The sequence below is a fragment of the Lampris incognitus genome, chromosome 15 (assembly GCF_029633865.1).
Source record: "Lampris incognitus isolate fLamInc1 chromosome 15, fLamInc1.hap2, whole genome shotgun sequence".
Lineage (NCBI taxonomy): Eukaryota > Metazoa > Chordata > Actinopteri > Lampriformes > Lampridae > Lampris > Lampris incognitus.
The window spans coordinates 15,987,601-16,014,701 of NC_079225.1; the positions used below are offsets into that span (position 1 = coordinate 15,987,601).

Below are 27,101 nucleotides of genomic sequence, written 5' to 3' on the forward strand. Positions count from 1 at the left end.
TTCCAGCTTTTATACAGGTTATTCTTATACCCTTGGACAGTTCAGTTTTCATTTGTGAAGTCATTATTTTGCCCAAAAAGATACAAGTTTGAGCAATCCCATAATTTTTGTTTCACCAAAATGGAGAAGCAGACAGTGACATTGCCCCATAGTGTTCTCCCAATAGGGGAAGAGGAGTAAGAAGATGAAGATGTCTTTGTTCATGGTTGATGGCACAAATGTGAAAACTAACACCTAGCTAGTGTGCAAAGCATTATCTCATGAGTCAAGATGACTCTGCAGGTCATCTTACTTATCCTTAGTTTGGGACTCTGGACTCCAAAGGTCAAACCTATAACGCAGCAAAGCGAATGACTCATTAATTTCTCAAGTGTGTGAGTCTGGCGGTGGGAATGTTCTGCGGTCGCAAGGCGTTATGGACCGCTCCCTGTTCAAATGAAATCAGGAAATCTCATGTGGGTAATGGTCCACTCAAAAACAACATTCAATCAAAAAAAGCTGTTCACTTGGAAAGGGCGGGCATGACAATCTTTAATATGTAAATTCCGCTTTAACAAAACTCAACATCTATTCCAACAACCGGTTGAAAACTTTCAACAAAACTCTCCAGTAGTGTGTCACCCTGCTGTAGCTTTATGCTTGCTGTATACAGGCAAATATTTCTGTTATATTCATACACTGTAATCACTTCTGTGTAAGACCATTTTCAATTTTTACAGGTGGCAATCTGACTACAAGTCCCACAATATCTGTCTTGGTGAAAGTTTGTAGCAGGGGCACGGAAAACCAACCATTGGGGGGGGCGGGGGACAAAACTTTTGCTGATTTCATAAAGATGCCGCCCATCCATCAATCCATTACCCAAACTGCTTATCCTGCTCTCAGGGTTGCGGGGATGCTGGAGCCTATCCCAGCAGTCATTGGGCTGGCAGGCGGGGAGACACCCTGGACAAGCCGCCACGCCATCACAGTCGACACAATCGAATGCCTTGGCTGCATCTAATGATAAGGCAAATGTTGGAGAACTTGAATCGTGGATGGCGCCTTTCTTCCCTCCACACTTATTGAGAGTGCGCGTTAAAACCTTAGGGTGCGAGAGTCAAAGAAAGTCTGGTTACTTGTCAGGCAGACACCATTTCTGCAGCCGCTTCACTGATTACAAGCCTCGTCTTTTCGTTTCTAGCTTTCCGAGAGACGTTCTCCTCCCCGTGTTGTGATATACTGACTATCCCACATCACGTGAACATCATACACTGTACAGATACCTGGTTCGAGTAGTGGCACTCTTTTCTGCTGCGTCACTAGCGGTGGGGGGGGGGGGAGTTAGCTCACAAAAGATTGGAATGGGAAAAAGTGACGAGTAACTTTAGCTTCAGAGAAATATCTAGCCATCTAGAAAAAACATCTAAACTTCTAGAAACATCTAGAAAAAAAAGTTTTGCTTTTGAGGATTTTACAGCATCGTCATGCAAAAGCCACACCCACAACGCAGCACTGCCTATGTAGAAATTAAGGCTTTAATAATAAATGAGCAGCCTGTCAAGTCACCCCATCCAAAATGCCCCGTTTGCACTCGGGGCAATTACCTTAAAGACGGTCCAGTTACGGAAAAGCTAGACCAACACAGTTCACAACCCATCAACAAACTTCACGACTTGTCTGAAAACTGCCCCATAATGGTTTATTAAACAATAATAAAATAGTGGATAATAACACAAGGCACCAGGTTGTGTTTAATTTAGATGACCAGTTCTGGGTGTGGCTTTTGAAGATCGATACCGGGAAGTAGCAAACACCATCCTTCGTAACGGCTCTGACAGATGAACAAAAACAGCTCCAGTTGCCTCTACTTGTATCTAACCTACTTGTGTCTTTGGCATAGATCGTGATTAGTCGTAGTTCCAGCTATGTGACAAACATACACAAAAAAAAGCACGCCAGCGGGAATCTTTTGTTAATACTCAAAAAGGTCTGTGAGTTGTGGGGGGGGGGGGGCATTTAAAAGAGCCTGGTGATGAATAGTAAAAGGACATCCCTGAATAAAACGGATGCTTAGCTGGGGTGCAGCCTCCCTCATCCTTGCACCTCCGGTCTTGGCTCCAGCTTGCTGTCATGCTCCACATGGCTCAGCATGTGTCCAGGCAGCTCCTGCAGGGACAAGAGAGGAGCGTAATGAGTCGCAGGATTTACATTTACCCATAAGCCTTCCTGTAAGTGACGTGGATCCAAATAAAAAACCTTGGGATGAGAGGTGAAACATTCAGTAGCCACCATGGTGTACCTGCTTTTATCCGCATCTACTCCAACATTGAAGATGGGCGAGGAAGGCTACATTTACTAACACTATGTAACCTGATGATCCCCTTGTGCACACCTGACAATGTTTTGATTGCATTGCTAATCCCCCCCCCAAAAAAAACAAAAACCACATGGTATCTGATTTTTGGTGATTGTATACAGAACTTCTTTGTATGTCCATCCATCCATTATCCAACCCACTTATCCCAATTGGGGTCGCAGGGATGCTGGAGCCTATCCCAGCAGTCATGGGGCGGCAGGCAGGGGGACACCCTGGACAGGCCGCCAGACCATCACAGCCCCCCTCCCACCACACACACACACACACACACACACACACACACACACACCTAGGGACAATTCAGTACGGCTGATTCACCTGACCTACATGTCTTTGGACTGTGGGAGGAAACCGGAGCACCCGGAGGAAACCCACACAGACACGGGGAGAACATGCAAACTCCACACAGAGGACGACCCCCAAGGTTGGACTAACCCGGGGTTCGAACCCAGGACCTTCTTGCTCTGAGGCGACTGCGCTAACCACTGCGCCACCGTGCTGCCCACACTTAACCAAGGCCTGCTTAATGTGGGATTTCTCCCCTTCCCCGGCTGCTGTGTCTTTTTGTGTGTGTGTGTTCTTTGTATGTGTTGTTTAATTTTCATACAGCGTCCAATCTGAATTTAAAAGCTCAAAACAGATTTCTGTACTTGAAATGACCACTGATATCTTGGGACTATGTGTGGGATGTCTGACTGGAACTGCTAACCACAAAGAACTGATGTGTCAGGAAATGCGATTGGGAAAGATGATTTTCCCATCATCTGAAGGTGTCCTTTCTTATTCTCATCCATTGGGAGTTATGAAGTGAGTGAACGACACAGTCCAAAAATTCCCAAGAGTTCCCCCTCTTTTTAGAAAATCATTTTCCAGGACTTTACTTAAATGAATTTGACAACCGTTGCTCACACAAGATCATATCATTCATTTCCAACCACTAGTGGAAACCTTGCAACCGTCTTTAAATTGATTGTGCGACTTTTAGCAGGTCACCACACATTTCCCCCAAACTTCTGCAGGTGCAGCAGGGTTATCAAATTAGTCTCATAAAATCATTAACCATTAATTTTGGTGTTTAATATTTTATAATTAAACTACTAAAATTAATGGAACAATCTATTTCTAACACTGTGCGGCAGCCGTACCTGACATTGCACAACTTAAGTGTTACCATTACACTACGAAGTCTATGATACTCATGACACAACCAGGTTGATGAAGGCAATGGGAGTATTTTGCCCGGCAGAGGATGAATTCAGTGAATACTGCAACAACAACAGGCAGGACAACAGCTTATACTAACGAAACAATTTATTAAAATAATCTACACTAATTATGAAACTAATACTGATCAGGTACAATCAATAACGTGCAGCAATGTAATGATCTAGGCACAAAGGCTGATATGAGATGGTGAGGCTATGTGCAAATATTCCGGTGTAGGAGTGTAGCGTGTGCTAGGGTGAGAGAGGAGGGATGTGTGTGTGAGTGTCGCTACAAACTGCAGGAGAAAGAGCGAGAGATTGCACAATCTACAAAGGTAGCAAACAAAATGAAGATAAATGGACTAAGACCGAATTTACGTTAATCACAGTGTGCACACCTAAATCACGAATTAATTCAAATAACAGCACTCTTCTCACGTGAGATAACTGCGCCACTTAGACCAACTCCTCAGATGCCAGCTTTACTTGAGATCGCGCTTGAGTGGCGACCAGAGGGGCGTCTGTTGTTGTCCGGCATACATCGTGGGGCGTAGGCCCAGGGAAAACAGTTGTTTTCCTCCACAGCTCGTCAGCTGAAGATCCTTGAGCTCCATCGGTCATCCAATGATCTTGAAAGAGTACCAAGTTACAGTTCACTGACGTTTAAAAAATGAGAAGGGATCTGGTCGCCTTCTCTTTTTATGAAAACTCTATGGCTTGCGGGAAAAATGAACTGGTTGTAACAGCTGATTAGCGGATGAACAAGACTATGCCTGATCTGGGCGAGGAGAGTACTCCCTCACACAGAACCTTGCAGCGCTTCGAGTAATTATCGCGGATGCGGCATGGTTGGGTTTCAATGAAAGCATGAAGACTCCTACTGGTTGTCTTCCAGACAGCTTCTCGTGTGGTGTGGCATGGGTCAGGTCAGAGGGGCAGTGCTCAACCTCCCCAAGGTAGTCTTCAATATACAGCCATCGGGGTCGACTTGCTCAGTCTCTTTCACGAAGGAGTCAAGTTGGTGCATGCGGAGGCCAGGGGGACAGTCTCTCTGTGCCTTCCTTTTAGAATGGTTGCTCTCTGACCTACTTGATGAGTCTCTTACACCACGGTTAAATCTTTACCTGTCCATCACCATTGCAAAGAAGAAAGGGCTCAGAGACGACCCTTGATGCAATCCCATCTCCACCTTGAATCCATCTGTCATTCCAACCGCACACATCACCATTGTCACACTTCCCTCATACATATCCTGCACCACTCCTAAATACTTCTCTGCAACTCCTCACTTCCTCATACAATACCACACCTCCTCTCTCGGCACCCTGTCGTATGCTTTCTCTAAATCTACAAAGACATAATATAACTTCTTCTGGCCTTCTCTATACTTCTCAATCAACATTCTCAAAGCAAACATCACATCTGTGGTGCTCTTTCGTGGCATGAAACCATACTGCTGCTCGCTAATCGTCACCTCTCCTCTTAACCTAGCTTCTATTACTCTTTCCCATATATTCATGCTGTTGCTGATCAACTTTATACTTCTGTAGTTACTACAGCTCTGCTTATCACCCTTGTTCTTGAAAATCGGTACCAGTATGCTTCTTCTCCACTCCTCAGGCATCCTCCCACTTTCCAAGATTGTGTTAAACACTCTAGTTAAAAACTCCACTGCCATCTCTCCTAAACATCTCCATGCCTCCACAGGTATGTCATTAGTAGTTTACTAACTACTAATATTTTAGAATTTAACTACTAAAATTGATGGAATAATCTATTTGTAACATTGTGCTACAGCCTTACCTGGTATTGCACTACTCAAGTATTACCATTGCACTTCTACTTAGTCTATGACATTCATGAAACGACAAGGTTGATGAATGCAGCGGGAGTTGCGTGCGGGTGCATAGGTGAGAGGTGTATGATAAGATTAAGACAATGGGAATTTATATATATATATATATATGTACGAGAGCGAAAGAGCTTGCAATCTACAAAGGTAACAAACAAAATAAAGATAAACGGCCTAAGACCAAATTCTACATGAATCCCAGTGTGCACATCTATATTATGAATTAATTTAAATAACAGCACTTTTCTCACGTGAGATAACTACACCACTAAGACTAGCTCTGCCCAGATGCTAGCCTTACTTCGGAGCGCTCTTGCGTGGCGACTAGAGGTGCATCTTTTGTTGTCCAGCAAAGTGTGGGGCGCAGGTTTTTTCCTCCACAACTTGTCAGCTGAAGATCCTCAGTGCTCCATCGGTCCGATGATCTTGAAGGAGTCTAAGTTACAGTTCGTCAACATTTAAGAAATGAAGAGGGATCCAGTCGCCTTCTCTTTCTATAAAAATTGCATGGCTTGCAGGAAAAACTAACCGGTTATAACAGCGTATTAGCAGATGAACAAGACTAGGTTGTCTTACAATAAAACCGGGGCCAGCGGTGATGTAAAGAAAACGTGGTCCTTTGTCCTGCAGAAAAGGGATATCTCTTATTATGCATGTGGAATCCAGCGCCAGATAGAGCGGATTTTATTTCCGCCGCAGTTTTTAAAGGTGAAATTGCATCACCACTTACAGTACTGCTATATCCAATACTGTTACAGTAAAGGTGAGAAGATGGGTGGCGATTATCTGTGCGGTTGAGCAGGGAATTGTGGGTAATACGGGCTACCGTCAGGGCAGCCCCTACACTTAAAACATTGATGTGCAACTTCTGTTAAAAATTGTTAAATCTTAGAGGGTAAAAGTACAATTTTATAATTTAACTTAAAATTTTTCGTGACCTCAGAAATATTCCCAGGACATGTGATCAACATCATCATTTTCCAGGTGTTTTAGCCAATAAATCTGGAAACGCCGTTTTTCAACCTTGTTGCACCGCATGCCTAGAGGGATTTATTCTTCACTGACACCGACTGCTGCAGACACCGCTGACACTGTGACTCTCCCCTGGCATCCAAATCCTTCTCTCCATGGGGAAGATGGAAACTGCTGCGCCCAATACCAAAGCGGTTAATCAAAAACCCCTTCTCTGCTGTGTGTCCTAACCTGGCAGACACGAGCCCTGCCTGTGAAATGCAGGAGCAAAAGAAATACACGACGTGTCGCTGTGTGCTTGTCATGTCAACTGCACGACTGTGCAAATGGACAACGTGAACATTGACAAAACTTTGGATTTCAACAGCAAAAAAATCTGGATTAGATATCAAGAGCTGCAATGTAAATGTTGCAGAAAAGGCTCACCCTTGTGATCCTGTGTTTTAAAGAATTTTTTTCGAAAAATTTCAACATATTTGATGCAGAAAAGCTTCAGCTCTAAAGTTATAAGAGCCGCACTTTTGATAACAAATGAGCACAAACTGGACTGTAAAGTAAACTGGATCATAACTATGGAGAAGCATTTTTAAATAGTCGAGTTAACAGCTTCAGCCTCTTACCTGCTTGACAGAGTCTTGTGTAGCAAAATAATCACTGCAGCCTCTCCAGCGACACCTGACTGTCTGCAGGTTAAGGTTGGTGTGGTCGCCCACCAGGTGATGCAAAAGGTGCTCCATCATCCCAAAGACAAGAGTGCAGCCGTGCCACTGGACATAAGGCAAATGTCACAAACACTGACAAACTGAAGCCAACGCTCAGAGCAAATTTCAAAACCTTCCCTCTGAAAAAAAACTCAACTTCGTCTTCCAAAATGAGCGAGACTGAGAGTGAGAAAAGCCAATTCGAAAAGAATCTACAAGTAATAAAAAAAACTCAATATGATAAAAACTATAATTATAATAAAAAAAAACTTGATGTTTCACTATGATGAAGTTGAGTTTGTCGGCCATGAATAGTGGCAAATGTGGGGATCTGTATTCGCTTTCATTAAAAAAAAAAAGAAAGAAGAAATGATTACTTCAAAACACATTCATAAGCTAGGAGGGTTCATGATGTTTTGTTATAGATCTAGTTCTACAGGAAGTTATTATCTCCGCCAGGCGGTAGCCTGGAGGGGATTATGTGTTTGGTCGCGGGCACATGTGTGTGTGTCTGTCCATGGCTAATCATGCAAACGAAGATCAGCAGTTCGAATCCCCGTGTTATCTCTGGCTTGGTCAGACGTCCCTACAGACACAATTGGCCATGTCTGCAGGTGGGAAGCCGGATGGGGGTATGTGTCCTGGTCACTGCACTAGCGCCTCCTCTGGTCGGTCAGGGCGCCTGTTTGGGGGGGAGGGGGAACTGGGGGGGGGGTAGCATGATCCTCCCACGCACTACGTCTCCCTGGCGAAACTCCTCACTGTCAGGTGAAAAGCGGCGGCTGGCGACTCCACATGTATCAGAGGAGGCATGTGGTAGTCTGCAGCCCTCCCTGGAAGGGCAGAGGGGGTGCAGCAGCGACCGCGACGACTCAGAAGAGTGGGATAATTGGCCGGATTCAATTGGGGAGGAAAAAAAACATTAAAAAAAAAAGAGAAGAAATCAGGCAAACTAATGGAGCAATCACGTATTTGGGTATGAGTCTTGAAAGTAAACGAGAAATCAATTGTATTTGACAAGCCAGCAGATCATTCAGCAGATCATTCACTAGTGATCTGAACACAGGAGAACTGGAAGAACACTGGATGAGCCAAAAATAATTCGTCTTATTCACCTCGCCGCCACGCGTAAGTGCCATTCTCCAATGTTAAAACTCCGCAATAACAATACAATTTAAAGAGTAGGACTCATTACAGTCACAGCTGGAAATCATCTCAGTAGCTACAGTAAAACATTTCCCATGGCTGAGTGGTTTTCCTACTGTTGTTTTTATGAATGAAAGTCAATCAGCAGAGCAGTCTTTCAGCTTGATTCATTTTATATCATGAAAACCATGAAGGTTAAACAAATTTGAAGTTTTTTTAATAAGGGTTTTGAAATTATGATGGCCTGATCTCTGTCATTTCATAGCAGACTTGGATGCATTCGTGTGAGGGTCCACCTAGGAGGCTGCACATCCACAGACTGACAGGCACAATGTTTTTATTAGGTAGATTTGTTTAGTTTGAGCGCTGCATTTTTTATTTTTATTTACCCCCCCCCTTTTTTTCTCCCCAATTGTATCCAACCAATTACCCCACTTTTACAAGCCATCCTGGTTGCTACTCCACCCCCTATGATGATCTGGGAAGGGCTGCAGACTACCACATGCCTCCTCCGACACATGTGGAGTCACCAACTGCTTCTTTTCACTTGACAGTGAGGAGTTTCTCCAGGGGCATGTAGCACGTGAGAGGATCACGCTATTTCCCCTAGTTCCCCCTCCCCCCCGAACAGGCGCCCCGACTGACCAGAGGAGCAACCAGGACATATACTCACATCTGGCTTCCCACCCGCAAACATGGCCAATTGTGTCTGTAGGGACGCCTGACCAGCCTGGGGGTAATGCAGGGATTCGAACCAGGATCCCCGTGTTGGTAGGCAACGGAATAGACTGCTACGCCACACAGACGCCCGAGCGCCGCATATTAACAACTTTTTTCCCCCATATGTCCCGTTCAATCAACTTTGGTGCTACACAATTATAATGGCAGGAAAAACACTGGTTTTTCTGTCCGTGTGTATGTGTGTGTGTGTGTATTTCCCTTCTCCCGGTAGGTGAAAAAAAGGATGGTTTGTCGCCAAGTTCAAACACCAGACAAGGGGAGATACATATGCCTGGCGGCAATCTGCATTCAACTGAGTGCACTCCTCTAGTTCTCTATATTGTCTGTCTGCAAAACTCAGAATAAAAAAGGTCCTGAAAGCAATCAAAGCTGGGCAGCTGTGGCTCCTAAACCTCTGGCGTGTGCATACAGGAAAAGGGAAAACGTTGTACCTCAGTGAAATATTGCCTTCGCATTTAATCTGCAATGTATTATGGGGGCCTCTTCTTACCCAGCAGCGGTAGTTCTTCATCAGGTTGAGCTTCACTGCTTGAATACTCCCATCACAACATCCTGTGTAGATCTGGGTTCAAGACACATCAGACACAGCTAAATGAGCCATACCAAAAAGCATTAAAAAGGCGCAACTTGTCCCATTTACTAAAATGAACCTTCAAACAATGAATTTGCAGAAATATAGAAAGGGGTTTTCAAAGTAGATGTACCACGCTCTTGTGGATGACCATGGACATCACCATATCACTATGGCCCCCGTACACCTGAACATGGTCATGTGACTAGAAAAAAATGAGGGGAGAAACAAGGTTGATGGATCATTATAGATGACACGGATAAGACCTGAAATGTTCACTTCCAAACAATCTTCACAAACAATCTTTGTCATTGATCATCACTGATTATTAGAATTCATCCATCCATTATCCAAGCTGCTTATCCGAATCTGGGTCACGGGGATGCTGGAGCCTATCCCAGCAGTCATTGGGCGGCAGGCGGGGAGACACCCTGGACAGGCCGCCAGTCCAGCACAGAGCCGACACATTCACACCTAGGGACAATTTAGTACAGCCTATTCACCTGATCTACATGTCTCTAGACTGTGGGAGGAAACTGGAGCACCCGGAGGAAACCCATGCAGACACGGAGAGAACATGCAAAGTCCACACAGAGGACGGCCCAGGATGACCCCCAAGGTTGGACAACCACAGGGTTCGAACCCAGGACCTTCTTTCTGTGAGGCGACGGCGCTAACCACTGCGCCACTGTGCCGCTCGTATTTGAATTCAAAACAGCTGATTGCACCCTCAGAAATGTAAGTATCTAGTTGAAAAGGATCTGAAGATATCTTATCATTTAAGTGTTTTTCAGTAGAAGTGAGTTTATGTTTTGTATATACAATCATTCAAATGAGACTCTCTCACTTTGGAACAAAATTTTAGACAGCAACGAAGTTCATACCCAGGAGTGATGCCTACCTGCAAGTCACAGACGTGCACTAGTTTGTCCAGACTGGCTGTCACCATCACCTTCCCCAAGACGGCAATTGATGTGACAGTATGACCATAACCCTTATAGATGCGCATCAGCTCACCTGTCTGCATGTGGAATGTGGAGGGAAAAAGTCATGCCAACAGGACATGTATGAGCCAGAAAATACAGAAAGAACAGGAAAAAAAAAAACAAAAAAAAAACAGGACACTAATTGCAAACACTAGCGTTTATGTTCCCTGGCCCACTAACCAATTATTTAACATTTCTGTTACACTCTATGACCTGTCAACACGTCATGATTGTTCTAAATTCATATTAATAGTTGCATAATGTGATGTTGTATAGTCTTGGAGTTATTTCCCTTTTAGAGTTGTAAATGACTTACATGGATGTTATGGGCATAAACAGACAGGTCACTGGAGCCGCTGAAGACCAGATCGTTCACAGTCTGATGACACAAACAACATTCAGCTCATTACATTTAACATACAGTCAACTGACCATCAGAAATTTTGGGAATACTAATTTAAAAATTGTATTTCAATTTAGTTAATGTATTTTTCATCTAATTAAATAAATTAATCAAATTTATTTATTTATTTTTATTAATTACTACAATAATGTAACCAATTACTTAATTACTTAATTAATTATAATTTTTTACAATTTTCATTTTACATTTTGGGTATAATCTTGAAGAGTTTGACTCAGAATGAAAAGTAAACACTTTTTTTTGGGCTATTTTAGCTCAAAGCACCATAGGTTAGTCCAGTACCTTCAAATATTGCATATATATAAACAAATATAAATATAAACAAACTTAATAGCCTTTCAATGACTGTAAAACTTCTTTGATCACTCAACTAAGCGTCATCTTCCAATGAAGATGATGCTTAGTTGAGTGATGAAACTTACCTGTTGTATACAGATGAACTGATTCAACCTTCTTTGACTAACAAGGGTAACCTCAGCTTATAAAATAAAACAAGTTGAGGTTTACAACATGCCATGTCTGTCCTCTAATTGAAGGGACAAATTTCAAAGTCGATTAATTACTATCGGCTGCCATGCAAGCAAAAGTACAGTTCGAGGTTTAATGCTTCAACGGAGCTCGTTAGGGCTTTAACAACAGACTGGAGCTTTATTATGGACTAAAAAAAGAAAACATCACTGTATATAGGAAAGGCTATGACAGGTGTTAAAAACAACCTTCACCCTGCTCACCGTCATACAGAGAACGGTCTTGGTGTGGCCCTTCAGCGAGCGCAGCAGCAGGCCGCTCTTGGCGTCACGCACACTGATGGTGCTGTCGTAAGAGCCGACCAACAGGATCCGGCGGGCCCCCTCTTGGGCCGTACCGAGGCAGCTCACACCTCGCGGGTTGTGACACTCAAACACATCCAGCTGCTTCTGAGTCTGATCGGGGGGACCAGAGAAAGGTTCGAGAAGATACATGAGGGGCAGGGGGAAAACCGTGTGACTTGTTGAGTTTTAAGTAAGACAACATAGCACATTATTTAGAGAAGAGAAAAGGTGATAAACACAAGACAACGGCTCAGAATTTGCTAAGGAAAAGTTTTCTTGAAGCAGAGTTTAATTTGAAGCCAGAGGCGCTGACTCACCTTCAAGTCAAAGCTAACTACTGATCCGTTGGCCAGCCCCGCATACAGAATGTTCCAGGCTATGTGCAAACACAGCACCTTGTCGGGCAGAGAGATTTGCTCCAGGCACTTTGATGACTAGGAAGGAGAGAAAAAATAAAAAGTGTATGAAAAAAAAACAAACCCCAAATAAACACAATAGATGCAATAGGAGATGAAAGATGCAAGACGAGACTGGGGGGGGGGCATTAAGGTCGGAGGGGGTGGGGGGCTACAGGGTCAACGGTTTAAAACAGAGGACCAGTTTGAAATTGTGGATGACTTTTCAAATAGAGTGCATACTGATGAGCTACCTTTATGCTGTAACAGCGGATAGTCTTGTCACTAGACCCGGTGTAGAGGCGTGCTGGCATTTGAGGGGGGGAGGACACCAGAAGACAGTTGACCTTATTTGTGTGACCTTCAAACACTGCTTTGCATTCCCTGCTCTAACATACAGAGGATAAACAAAATTACTGCAACGCTTATCAGCTCACATTCAGTATATCCTTATGCAGAGTTGAGGCCATCATTTCGATGATAGTAAATTTGACGTTAACAGCGGTGTCTATAGACGAATTCACGAAGCAACTACATCCAAGGCTCAGTGTTTTCGGTTTTTATTTTTCAAAGCCATCCAGCATGCCGAATTTCGCCACAAGAGGACACTGTTACATAACCTCACATGAACAGGAACAACTTCTGGATCCGTGCAAACATAAAATCCGGGTGAAAATCAGTTTAAACCGATCTGCTCCTTTTAAAAAATCTGGGTATTTTTCGGCGAAAATCGGTAAAAACCGAAAACGCTGAGCCTTGTCAGTGTTACACACTTCGCCTTTTTCTCAACTTTCTATATTGCGTACAATTGATAAATACAGATAGCGGAAAACCTAAGCAGTGGCCATTGTGAAAGAGGCCTTTACCATATTAGCACTTAAAGCACTTGAAGAAAGACTTTATAAAAGAAACAATGACTATTTAGCAAACAGTACCACAAGACAGTAGGCTCGTGCTGTGGTATCCGCTGAGCATGTATAGAGCAGACCGTTGTGGACTTGCATGCCATGGACTGGGCCTTCATGGTCTTGAAAGGCCCCCAAGGATGGTTCCACATCAGCCACAGACTCTGAAACGATGACAGACAGATTTCCTATTAAGGTCCATTCAATGTAAGCAGATATATCAAAACTGAAAATCATTTCATATTGCCTGGTCATAGCACTACTACTACTACTACTACTACTACTACTACTACTACTACTACTGTTACAATAATTATTATAATATTTGCAACGGACAAGTGTAATTTACGGTCTATTGTAACAGGTGTCTGAAATTCAGATTTGATCAGAAATGTAAAGCGCTTTGAGTGGCTGTTGCAGCTAGAAAAGCGCTATATAAAATGCAACTTGATTAATTGATTACGTATTCATAGTGGACTCATCTGGTCTAAATGTCTACAACATCTCTCTGATGATGCAAATCATGCATGTAGGAAGCGCATGTCTCACCTGGATCAATTTTGGAAACTTTATTTGAAATAGTTGGACATAGAATTTTTCTGAGGGGACAAGACACAGCGCTTTGTCATGGTTCACATTAGACAATCTGATATAGACAGATTAATCATTCTCATAATATTCCATAACCAACATGCATGTGTGGATGCAACTGACCTGCAAGGGTCATCTTTCTCAAACTTCACGGTCTGGGAACAAGTGGAATTGAAGTCCACACAAACAGATGTCTGGACAAGCTCGGGAGGGATGGCAATATTAGAAACAGGCTCAGGTAAGCCTTCTTTGTCCGATTCCTCAATGTCAATGGTCTGGATGGATCTCGAGGAGGGCTCCATCATTTCTATAGAGCTATCACTCTCACTGCCTCTGGCCGAATCCTGTGCTGCAACAGGCTCTTCTTGCCCTTTTTCAGGGGCCAAAATGGTGGCGGCTCTGCCTCTCACCCTAACCTGTTCCGCACTGGGATGACCGCCCTGTTCTGCTTCAGGATATCTATCCGTTGGCTGCACTTCTTCCTTTAACGACATTATTCCTTTCTCCTTCACCACCACATTCTTTTCCCCATCCTTCAACCTCTCCCTCATCTGCTGTTCAAATTGCTTGATGGAAGATGTGGAGCCGTCTGCTCCAACTTCAGGTTTGGGTGAGGTGGAGACTGGGTTTGAGGGTGTGAGCAGCAAACTGGGGAGAAGAACAGAGGAAAGCAGTGGGAGAACTCCACTGCTGGGTATCTTAGGAGCAGCATTGGTGCAAGGGGGCATTTTGGCAGGCTGGTGGGCTTGTTCCCCCGGGAACTGTTCAAGCGGTTCTTGCTTTATGGGCTTGTTTGTCGGGAAGGTATTAAGGCTTGTGGAAGCATCAGATGCGGCAGCCAGGGATGGGGTAGTATAGCAACTGGATGAGGGGAGAGAAGGGGATCTTGGTGATGTGGCTGCTACAGCCACCGCTGCCAGAGCACCAGCTTCCTGTGCTAAGCCAGATGTCCCAGAAAACCCATCTGAAAGAGACCCAAGCAGAAAAAGGTAAACTATTTACTACCAGTTATATCATACAAAAACAACATTACTCCTGACAAAGTCCTACCTTGCATCCCCTGCAGGATCTCAATACGCTTGGCTCTCAGACTGTTGACCTCAGCAATAAACTAAACAGCAGGCATTAGAAATGAAGAGAAATTAAATGAAAACACAAATGAGGAAAAGTTAGCTACGTTCGTTTTAAAATGCACCAAATGTATAGAAAAGCTACAGTGATATTATGGTCATTAACGGGTAACTCATAATTAAAGTGGGCACCTGTTGCCTGAGCAGTAGTAGTCTTTGAACTTCGTTGTATGCGGCTTGCAAGGCATTGCGAGTCAGAATCAGATTGCCGTCCAAATCCTTCAGAGACTGGCTCAGCTCCTCCTCTCTTAGAGACACTGCCAAGAGCTGGTCCACTTGGGTCTGGTCTATATGGAAGGAGGGAACCCGAAATATTTCAAAATATACCTTGGGCTATATTCATCTTTTCAGAACCAGAATCAGAACACTTTGACATTTAATTTCACGCACTTGCGCACATGAAATGAAACGACACATTGTTTCCCCCAGCCCACAGCAGCGCAACACAAAGACAAAAACATGTCAAAAAACTACACGAACACATATATATCCAAACTAACACATATATCTAAAAAATAAAATCACTGTCCAGGAGAATGAACGCCAGCCAGGATGACTGTCGCAACTGCCGGTCTGCATGGGCAAGCAGTTAGCTTAGCCTGCCCCGCTTCCGCGTCCTGTCAGACCGCCCTTGGTGTTTCCTCTTCGGGCGCAGCTCCAGTCAGGGCCGTGGTCCTTGGGCCCACAGGATGCAGCAGACCAAGCTCCCTCAGCCGATCCAACGCCAGATTTCCCAGCCAGACACTTTCAACACACCTCCCCGCACTTCACACGACAACACTAAAAACACAGTCAAGGCTAGGCGAGGCCGCCGCCAGACCACCCTCGGTGTTATCGGAACTGCCGGTCTGCATGGGCTGGCATTTAGCTTAGCTTGCCCCGCTTCCACGTCCTGTCAGACCACCCTCAGTGTTACCTCTTCGGGCACGGCTCCAGGCAGGGCCGTAGTCCCTGGGCCCACAGAACATAGCAGACCAAGCTCTCCCAGTAGATCCAGCGTCAGCTCTCCCAGCCATCAACAAAGAAAAACTTAGACACAGACATGGACAAAGGCACTGCATGGACGGTACTGGGTGAGGCTGCCACAAATGTGAATTCGTGCCGCCATCTTCTCACAGCAGTACTGGGTCAGGCCGCTGCAAATGTGAATTTGCGCCACCATCTTCCCACACCGCAAGCAGAAAACTTTTTTTTCTTAAAGCTTTAAAGTTTGAATGAAAGGAAACATTACTTGCAAATTTCCTGACATTTGAAACTTTCTTAGCCCATCTTCAGTTAAAATAAAGATCTATTTTACTGAAATCCATACACTGACAAAAGGAAACCTGCCTTTTATAGCCCCAAAATACCAAATATACAAAATATCACAGTGAAAAAGTCCATCACTAAGTTCATCTGTTTGCAATCCAAGCCTGCAGAATACCAAAAAAAGGGACCATGTTGCCTTATCTTTTGAATACACACTTTTTCACTGGGATTTGCAGTAAGTGGGAAAGGATTCCTGATATGACTGTACAACACAAAACTTACCCTTTTTTGATTTTTTCTTTTTCCCACTTGGTTCTACCTTAGAAATGCCATCATCCTGAAGCAAAAGAATAAAACAGGGATGAGGATGAAAACCTGCTGGGAAGTTGCATGAGTTGACAATAACAACCAGCACTTTTTCTCTCACCTCTTTACTCTTCCTCTTTTTTGGACCGTTGGTGTTGCCTCCTGTTCCGTTTCTGCTCTCTTCAAAGTCTGGCTCCACTTTTATAGAGACTGTAGGGATGACCAGCATGTTCTTGTCATCTTCCAGAGCTTTAGCAGGCAGTTCAAAATGCTCCTGCGTCCTTGATGCTGACTGTCTTTCTGGGATGGAATCATTAGCTGTTGTATCCTGGGGTGGAGGGGCTGGGGGACAGGGTGCAGGTGGGGAATTATCAGGAAATGCCGACTCCCAATGGAAGCCCTCTGATAGAGGAAGGTCTTCATCTTCTGGTGGGTCATCTCGCTCAGACTGAGGGTTAATCAGCTCAATCCCAAACCTGGAACATCATATGATGAAAAAAACCCCAATATTGTTGTCAAATTAATCATGTCTGTCCACCAAACTGTAAAACCGATACATTTAAATGGTGAAGAGGAAGAGGTTTGTGTAACACAGGCTTAATTTGCCATGCTAACTGCTGTGATGGAGATTCCCTCACCTGGGCATGCCTTTGACCTTCTCCCGTCGCTTCTTTTTAACCTCCTGGTACATCTCTCTCCAGTTAACCTTCCTCTGGGGGGCTGACAAATTAATTAGCTTCTGGAGAGTCGGTTTAAACCCTGCCTCCTTCTCCCCGTCTGCTTTACGTGAATCACTGACATTTCGGATCCTGCGGGCAGTGTTCAGATTGGGCTCTGCAGATGTGGTCTTGCCCATGCATCGATTGAGTGAGGCCGGCAGTACCAAGCTGCCAACTTTGGATGAAGTAGACCCTGCTTGAGATTCTCCATCCTTTGCATTTTTTTGTGTATCCAAGTTGCAGGAGATCTCTGAACGCCCTGTGGACTGCTGTTTGTCTTCAACTGCCATTCTGAATACTCCCTGTTCAATGGTTTTAGAGGATTGATCAGAAGCTGCTCTGGAGATGATGTGGGGTGATGCGGCCCTATCGGAGTGCTTGTTGCCAAGTGAGCGCCTAAATGGAAGATGTCTCTCTGTCCTCTGTTGCTCAGTGCCAAGTTTACCCTCACCGGCACCTGTCTTGTTGCTCAGCCTCTGACTTCGGGCAACACGATCAGCTATACATGGTGTCCTCACACCGAGTTTCCTCTGTTGCTCAGTGCCATGTTTACCCTCACCGGCACCTGTCTTGATGCTCAGCCTCTGACTTCGGGCAACACGATCAGCTATACATGGTGCCCTCACACCGAGTTTCCTCTGTTGCTCAGTGCCATGTTTACCCTCACCGGCACCTGTCTTGATGCTCAGCCTCTGACTTCGAGCAACACAATCAGCTATACATGGTACCCTCACACCGAGTTTCCTCTGTTGCTCACTGCCATGTTTACCCTCACTGGCAGCCGTCTTGATATTCAGCCTCTGACTTCGGGCAACACGATCCGCTATACATGGTACCCTCACACCAAGTTTCCTCTGTTGCTCAGTGCCATGTTTACCCTCACCAGCACCTGCCTTGTTGCTCAGCCTCTGATTTCGGGCAACACGATCAACTTTACATGGTTCCCTCACACCGAGTGTCCTCTGTTTCTCAGTGCCATGTTCACCCTCACCAGCACCGGTCTCGTTGCTCAGCATCTGACTTTGAGCAACATGATCGGCTGTATATGGTTCCCTTAGACCGAGTGTCCTCTGTTGCTCAGCGCCATGTTCACCCTCACTGGCATCTGTCTTGTTGCTCTGCCTCTGACTTCGGGCAACACGATCAGCTCTACATGGTTCCCTCACACCGAGCGTCCTCCTGATTTGCCAAAGCATTGCATTGATGTCAGCATCTCGTATGGGTTCAAAGTCTTTGGATAGGTCCATGCATTTTGAGGTTGAGGCTGAATTTGTGGTATTTGAACAGTGAGGACTTTGTCCTGGACACGCCTGAGAATATCCTTTACTCTTGTCTTGCTTATCAAAGCTTATCGCTCCATTCTTGGGGAGCTCATCATTGAGCAATTCTTGATCTGTTACATCATTCTGGTGCCAATAGTAGTATTCTTCATGCTGGTTGACATTAGACCTTGCTGAGTTTTGTGGCGCATTACTGCCACTTCCTTGAGCATCCCAGGGTGTTTTATCAAGTCTGTCCGTTTGACAGTAACCAAAATGGCCTTGGTTAAACCGTTTGTCAAAGTCAAACATGTTGGAGTTAACTGACAAGTTGTGATAAACTTTGTGGAACCAAGGCTGTTTGTCACATTGACTTTGGGGCAGCCAACCAAAACCGACTCTCAGTCTGTTCTCCTTGTTTACAATGGCCTGGCCATTTCCTCTGTGCTCAGTTTGCCTTTGCATTTTTGACGCCATCCGGTTCACTTGTTTGGATTGTTTCTGCCTGGATGCCCCCGGTGTTTGTTTTGACATTTTATGTCGCATTTGTATGCGTTTCTGATCAGCTTGCCACTTCATTCTCCTTTGTTCCTTCTTATTTTCCATTTTTCTGTAGTGGAAGTGGAAATAGGAACAGCAGTTAAGACTAGTTATGCTACTGAACAACACAGATCATAATTTAAAGACAACATGAAGTGAAAATTAACTTTTTACCATGTCAGCTCATTTTCCCTAGTCATATTATTGAACAACTTGTGCCAAACCCCCATCCCTCATAATAAAATAGTTTTTACTTATTTGACATCAAAATCTAATTGCCTTAACTTCCTCAAAAACAGACAAGTTTTTGAGATTGTCACCAAGTCCAAGTGGGCTGGCGAGCAACATTCCAACCAATAATATCATCAGATGTGTTGCAGTATCTAATCAATCCTGAAGGATCACATCACAAATCACATCCCTCCGTACGTTTTTCCTGCCTTAAAATCCTGTTTTACTTGGAAATACATCACATAACAGATGCAAGTTATGCTCTGAATGCTGTTTCACATTGTCCTTAAAAAGTCCCATGAACTAAAAAATGTATTTTCTCTTTTATCTGAATTTAATTTACATTTATTTTACACCATGCACTATACACATTTTTTTTTAAATTTTGGGGTTTATGAGAATAAATCTAAAGCACAGGTGTAAGACTGAGAGAAGGCAAGTAATCTTCTATCACTAAATTGAAACTGGCCAACAGCATATCGATGTCCATATTCTCCTTAAAACGCCCAGCAATTATGGGCTGTCAGTCAAATCACACTTCCTCCCTTCACAAAATCCCACCCAACCACTGTTTTATCCTGATATACGTCATATTGCAGAAGTCTGTGATGCTCTAAATGCCATTTGATGGAACCTTTAAAGGGACTCATTTGTGTTAGTGTGTGTTTTATCCCATTCCCCTTCATAGCTTCCCAGCAGCCACTACTTTCCATTCATCTCAGTACAGTATGAAAATCAACTTGCAGAGACTTGAAACTTGCCTGAGATAGAAAGCCGAAGAAGAAAGCCACTTTGTCATTGTATTCTTAAAATTAATGTGTTCTCTGCATTTAACCCATCCTACTATATAGGAGCAGTGGGCAGCTGCAGTGCCCAGGGACCAACTCCAGTTCTTCTTTCCACTGCCTTGCTCAGGGGCACAGACAAAATTAATAATCCTAACATGCATGTCGTTTTTTTTAATCTTTTTTTCTTTTTGGCATTTTCTGCCTTTATTTGATAGCAATAGTAGAGAGAGATGGGAAAGGCAGGGGAGAGAGAGGGGATGACATGCAGCAAAGGGCCTGGGTTGGATTCAAACCCAGGCCACTGCAGTAAGGACTCAGCCTTATGTGGTACGCGCTCTGCCAGGTGAGCCACCAGGGCGCCCCAACGCATGTCTTTTTGATGGTGGGAGGATATCGGAGCATCCAGAGGAAACCCACGCAGACACGGGGAGAACATGCAAACGCCACACAGAAAGGACCTGGGATGGCCTGGGGTTCGAACCCAGGACCTCTTGCTGTGAGGCAACAGCGCTAACCACTGGGCCACCATGCCGCCCCATACATGGATCTGTAGGTAATCTATCCATCCATACCCTCTATCCATCCATACCCAAACCGCTTATCCTGGTCTCAGGGTCACGGGGATGCTGGAGCCTATCCCAGCAGTCACTGGGCGGCAGGTGGGGAGACACCCTGGACAGGCTGCCAGGCCATCACAGGATCTGATATTTATTTGATCCGATATTTACGAAACCATATTTAAGCATCTTCTGGAAGTGATCAGTAGCAGGCAGAACTTTAGCGCTACCAATAGGTGAAATATTAATTGGAAGTAGAAACCCTAACCATGCATCATGACGAAAATTCTGTAGGCGTTATTTTTTGTGAAAGTAACACCATTGTTGTGGGAAAATGAGGTAGAAAGGATGGGCTGTCATGAAAAGTGAGGTGGTTCATTCCAGTGTGCTCAGACACAAGAGTTTTAAACCTGCAGTGCAGAAGTTTTCTTCCCCCGTCTCGCAGGGAGAGTAATTACTTCTCTTCTTTCAGTGCTCTCTAACAAGGAAAAGCTACACCAATGGTTATCCGTGTTTGTCCTCTCCGTCAATCACTTCCTTTTTTTTTTACTTTAATCCTTCCTCTGAACGCGGAGTTTCTTTTTTCTCTGGGGCATCAGAAACTTTTCTTGGACGCTTCTTAGGTTTTTCCACCACAGCTTCCAAGCTCGGAAGCTTTCTGGTAAAAAGCCCTGAAGGCCAGCCAATCAAAGACATGTGAACGCTTTCGTCACACGGAAGATCAACTCTGGCAAAGCAATCATTGCTGGTTGATGTAAAATGCATCACTACCGGCACTCCAGCGCAGGAATGTCGCCACAGACACCAGATTTAAAACTCCGGCAGACTGCAAAATACAGAGATTTACCTAGCGGTGATAGTCATCATTAATTAATTAATTAGTTAATCATCATTGTGTGAACTCGTTTGGCAAGGGCTTGAATGTCACGGATGTTCATTTATCGGTAAAAGTCCCGCAATATAGCTTTAAGAATTGGCTGTTCAACAGCGTTGTATTCATGAGCCATGTTATCATAAAATCAAGTCAAGAAGATAAACAACAATGAAACATGAACGTTGTGGAAAAGATTATGTGAATGTGATAGCTTCTTCTTTTAAAAAGGTTGCCGTTGAACAGCCGACTCTCAAATGTCAGATGTCCGAGTGCGTTGGGCATCTTCACAACTGTATGTGCTTTCAACTGCTTTGTCCCCCCACCTCCTCCTCCTACTTCTTCCCTTCTCCCTGATGACTTTGCTAACTTCTTTGACAAGAACGTAAACGACATCAGATCCTCCTTTTCTCACCACCCAGTTAGTTCTGCTTGCACTATCCCACCCTCTGCACCCTCCCTCACCTCTCCACATCCCACCCTATCCCACTTCGCTCCCCCGACGAGGTTCTAAACCTCATCACATCCAGTTGCCCCACCACATGCTCCCTTGACCCGGTCCACTCCTCTTCAGTCTATAGCACCTGAACTCCTTCCCTATCTAACCCACCTCATCAACACCTCCCTCCAGGCAGGATGCTTTCCATCTGCCTTCAAGACTGCTAGAGTCACCCCCCTTCTCAAGAAACCATCACATAACCCCTCTGATGTCAAAAACTACAGACCGGTTTCCCTTCTACCCTTTCTATCCAAAACTTTCGAACGTGCTGTCTTTAACCAACTTTCTTTGTACCTCCACCAGAACAACCTCCTGGACCCCAACCAGTCTGGGTTCAGGGTGGGTCCCTCGACAGAGACGGCCCTCCTTGCAGTGACAGAATCGCTGCACTCTGTGAGAGCAAATTCTCTGTCCTCTGTCCTGATACTCCTGGACCTGTGAGCTGCATTCGACACAGTGAACTCCTCTCTACCCTCAAGGGGCTGGGTGTCACAGGCTCTGCACTCTCAATGTTTGCAACCTACCTGACGGGTCACTCCTACCAGGTGACATGGAGGGGATCTGTGTCAGAGCCTCGCAGACTGACTACAGGCATTCCACATGGTTCGGTTCTGGGTCCTCTCCCTTTCTCCTTGTACACGACATCCCTGGGTTCTGTTATTCGCTCGCATGACTTCTCTTACCATCGTTATGCCAATGACAGCCAGCTGATCTTGTCCTTTCCTCCCTCTGACACACAAGTAGAGACACGCATTGCTGCATGCTTGACTGACATCTAAGGGTGGATGGCGACACACCACCTGAAGCTCAATCTGGACAAGACAGTGCTGATGTTCCTCCCGGGGAAAGGTTGCCCACACCGAGACCTGGCCATCGCCATTGACAACACCGTGGTGATGCCAACAAGGACTGTGAGAGGAATCTGGGTATGATTCTGGACGACCAACTGTCATTTGCTGAAAATGTTGCATCGGTTGCTCGCTCCTGCAGATTTCTCCTCTATAACATCAGGAGAATTCGCCCATTCCTCACCGACGAGATGGCACAGGTGCTCATCCAGGCTCTGGTCATCTCCCGGCTGGACTACGGCAACTCCCTCCTTGCTGGCGCCCCGGCATCGGTCATCAGACCTCTGGAGCTTGTTCAGAAAGCTGCAGCTCGTGTGGTGTTCAACCGCCCTAAGTTCTCCCACACAACTCCCCTTCTCATGTCCCTACACTGGCTCCCAGTAGCTGCTCACATCCAGTTTAAGACTCTGGTGCTAGCCTACAGGGCAGTGAAAGGAACAGGTCTTTCCTATCTCCAGGCCATGGTCAAGCCCTACACCCTCACCCAACCACTTCGCTCTGCTGCCTCGGGACGCCTGGTTGCCCCGTCGCTCAGAGGCCCTTGCTGCCGATCGACCCGGTAACGGCTCTTTTCTGTCCTGGCCCCACAGTGGTGGAATGAACTCCCCACTGATGTCAGGACAGTGGCGTCGCTGCCCATCTTTTGGCGCAGGTTGAAAACTGACCACTTTAAGAACTACTACCCTGTTACTTGTTCTTAGCACTTATTTTACTCACTCATTTAAAAAAAAAAAAATCTCTTTCTTGCACTTTTACTTTAGCACTGGTTTTGCTCTGAGATGCTTGTTTAGATGCACTTATGACCTCTGATGACTAGTAGTTCTCTTGATTTCCTACGTTAAATGCACTTATTGTAAGTCGCTTTGGATAAAAGTGTCAGCTAAATGACTGGAATGTAATGTAATAATGTAATGTCCCGCAGCAAAGCGTAACTTCAACAAAAAACAACATCGACGTTATTTTCACTGTGATGGATTACTTCCATCCACCCATTATCTGGACCGCTTATCCTGCTCTCAGGGTCATGGGGATGCTGGAGCCTATTCTAGCAGTCATTGGGCGGTAGGCGGGGCGACACCCTGGACAGGCAGCCAGGCCATCACAGGGCCGACACACACACACACACACACACACACACACACACACACACACACACACACACACACACACACACACACACACACACACACACACACACACACACACAAACACACACACACACATTCATACCTAGGGACAATTTAGTACAGCCAATTCACCTGACTTACACGTCTTTGGATTGTGGGAGGAAACTGGAGCCCCCGGAGGAAACCCACACAGACAAGGAGAGAACATGCAAATGCCACCCTGAGGACGACCCGGGATGACCCACCAAGGTTGGACTACCCTGGGGCTTGAACCCAGGACCTTCTTGCTGTGAGGTGACCACGCCAACCACTGCGCCGCCCATGGATTACTTATCAAGCAAAATTTTAAGTCACTGCAAGTTGATTTTCATAACATACTGAAATGAATGGAAACTTATGGCTCCCAAAAAGATGGGAAAAACCTCAAAAATCTAAAGCACTATGGTAGGCTTTGATGAATGGTCAGGAGTAATGTAAAGTATATGCCACTTGTAGTAAATGGGATAAAACATGAAAAAAACACTGGTATGTCCCTAAAATGCAGTTACAGCAAAAAAGTTACAGGTTTCGGTGTCTCATCTCCCGTTTGGATTCCTTTCCATATTCAAAAATAGTTCATGTTTAAATGACAAAAGTAATGTGACACGGAAAATAAAATACGAAGTCGCCGGTTCATTCTTGTATTGGAATGAAATAAAGTAGGAAATGTCTTACCGCGCCCTCTTTAGGTTCTTGTTTCTCTCAGAGATTTTGTTGAAGATCTCCTTGCCCAGAGTCTTATGCAGAGAAACAGGCTTAACAGAGCTCAAAATGAGGTTGCTCAAATTGGATTTGTGTTGTGTAGTGGAGATGTGCTGGGCATACTCACTCAAACTCATGGAGGATTCCTTACATGCTAGGCACTCATGGGGTGAATCCCTGGTCATGGAAGAGCCCAAACAAGGAAAGATATTTTAGTCAGTTGAGAGTAGATACCCAAGTCCCTGCTGTATACTTCAGCTACAATTCTTACAATTTCTTTCCAAAAAGTAGCTTCTTAGAGTCAGGTGTGGTGTAGGGGTCTCTTCATTGCAAAAATTATACCACATTCACTCCATCCCTGATAAAAGCAGCTTTGCAAATATTTAGAGTGAATTAAAGGTATCATGTGTTATATTTTGGCTGTCCTTAACCAATGCATGACTAGTAAATCTCAGTTTTGGTTGCTGAAGAGCATTGATTGAAATAAAGTAAATGACTGATAGACCCCTGACTCCCCAGGTTTCTCCACGAAAGAATCAGGAGGCATGCTGACAGAATTGGGGTTGTTTTTTTTGTTCATATTACAAGTCGAAAAGACTTGGCTTACATGGAGTCCTCAGCAAACTATGCAGCGAACAAAATCTGCCGATGTGACTGAAACTGGAAGACGCTGTGTATCCACTACCTTTCTATTTAAATTTGCTCATCTTGCTTTGATTTGATTTGCTGTCACATTGATGATATATGACAGGTCAGGATTCAAGTGGAATTGCATGTCTTCCGTCTGCATGTAAGAGGGCCATGGGCAAGTATTAGTCAGTTATTTTTTTGTAATTTCCTACCCTTATATCACAAGTTACCAGGCCAAAGAAATGGTCAAGCAAACATCCTTCTAAAATCACAGTATGTATTCCCTGTAATCTGCCGATGTGACTGAAACTGGAAGACGCTGTGTATCCACTACCTTTCTATTTAAATTTGCTCGTCGTGCTTTGATTTGATTTGCTGTCACATTGATGATATATGACAGGCCAGGATTCAAGTGGAATTGCATGTCTTCCGTCTGCATGTAAGAGGGCCATGGCCAAGTATTAGTCAGTTATTTTTTTGTAATTTCCTACCCTTATATCACAAGTTACCAGGCCAAAGAAATGGTCAAGCAAACATCCTTCTAAAATCACAGTATGTATTCCCTGTAATCTGCCGATGTGACTTAAACTGGAAGACGCTGTGTATCCACTACCTTTCTATTTAAATTTGTTCGTCTTGCTTTGATTTGATGTCACATTGATGATATATGACAGGCCAGGATTCAAGTGGAATTGCATGTCTTCTGTCTGCATGTAAGAGGGCCATGGGCAAGTATTAGTCAATTATTTTTTTGTAATTTCCTACCCTTATATCACAAGTTACCAGGCCAAAGAAATGGTCAAGCAAACATCCTTCTAAAATCACAGTACGTATTCCCTGTATTGCAAAGCGTTAGTCGATTTTGGTAATGGAAAGGTTTGGGTCAGATGGACGACAGATGCCCACTCACCTGCCCAACACAATCTCCAGCTCTCTGTGATGCAGCATACCGTGCACATGTTCCTGTGCATTCTGCAAGTTAAGCAGACAGTTTGATAAGGTCAGTAGACAAAACTGTCGTGAGATTGCATCTTTTTAGTGTCCTTTCTCACAGAGATGCATCTACAGTTTTCTATAGTTCACCTACGTCAGTATCATAGGACTCTCGGCACAAAATACAGAACGTTCTTGAGGCCTGCTGGGGGTTTGATGGTCGACGCGTCTCTGCCATGGTTCCACCTACTGTCTGCCTCGGAGTCTTAACCATTCGCGCTTCTGAGAATAGACAAAAACAGGCAACTATTAACTGGGCAGGCGTCGTTGACAATTTCAGCTCTTAAAAAGGGTGTCTCAATCAACGTTATCAGAGATAGTGCCACAACACGCAGGCTATCGGCTCAACAGACTGGACCAACACCTGAACATCGGAAGGTGTTGCGCTCAAATGCGAACGTGGTCACATTGTAGCGAAACAGTTACGCAGCGTTAAATGCCCGTCACCCCGGGCAACGCGGCGTGTTTAAGCGCATTCAGTTACTTTTAGTGAGCGGCGCATCTGCTGGGAGTTAACCCCTTTCGGAGTTGAGACGACTGCGTTCGCAGGAAACGCTCAAATCTAGACACAGTTCATTAATCCAGTCCGCCGAGCCGCACCGACGTCACGGCCGACTGAGCTGCCACACGAATATCCAGAAGTTAGCGCTAGGTTGAACGCCGCAGGGTGAATCTATTTACCTTATACCGTTCACATGGCTACGCGGATTGACGGGTCGCCATGCTCGCGGGACCTGGTATTTTCGTGTGCGCTGGCGTCTCCTGGCCTACGTATTTAGCATCCAGTCGGGTCCGCTTGCGACCCCCCCGGAAGTGAAGGGACCCCGTGCTTGTGCGCAGATCTAAAAAAACGATCAGCGGCGGAGTTTCGCCGTTTGGCGACGACGTTCCCCGCGGACGGATGTTTTGCAGATCCGATACGTAATTCCGCCGCTGCTGTTTGGTGCGGAAGTA

General features: G+C 44.9%; 1 protein-coding gene across 5 annotated transcripts; it reads right to left on the reverse strand.

Annotated features, from left to right (window-relative positions):
* Window positions 1-26,998, reverse strand: znf106b (zinc finger protein 106b). 5 transcript variants are annotated; one of them, XM_056294269.1, is made up of 22 exons: window positions 26,829-26,998; window positions 26,242-26,369; window positions 26,065-26,126; window positions 24,652-24,701; window positions 24,498-24,559; window positions 16,983-18,932; window positions 16,466-16,820; window positions 16,321-16,375; window positions 14,923-15,077; window positions 14,711-14,771; window positions 13,784-14,624; window positions 13,619-13,668; window positions 13,100-13,233; window positions 12,419-12,553; window positions 12,087-12,203; window positions 11,689-11,880; window positions 10,850-10,912; window positions 10,449-10,568; window positions 9,681-9,752; window positions 9,467-9,538; window positions 7,009-7,155; window positions 6,317-6,639 (listed from the first exon to the last, which is right to left on the reverse strand). In XM_056294269.1, exons 6-22 carry the CDS (start codon window positions 18,926-18,928, stop codon window positions 6,457-6,459), a joined length of 4,698 nt encoding a protein of 1,565 aa, XP_056150244.1. In that variant the 5' UTR covers window positions 18,929-18,932; window positions 24,498-24,559; window positions 24,652-24,701; window positions 26,065-26,126; window positions 26,242-26,369; window positions 26,829-26,998; the 3' UTR covers window positions 6,317-6,456. The 5 variants fall into 5 exon arrangements, with proteins under 5 accessions (XP_056150243.1, XP_056150244.1, XP_056150241.1 ...); XM_056294268.1 differs by lacking the exon at window positions 6,317-6,639 and adding an exon at window positions 1-2,148 and having other exon boundaries at window positions 24,498-24,701; XM_056294266.1 differs by having other exon boundaries at window positions 24,498-24,701.
* Between the last annotated feature and the right edge of the window lie 103 nt (window positions 26,999-27,101).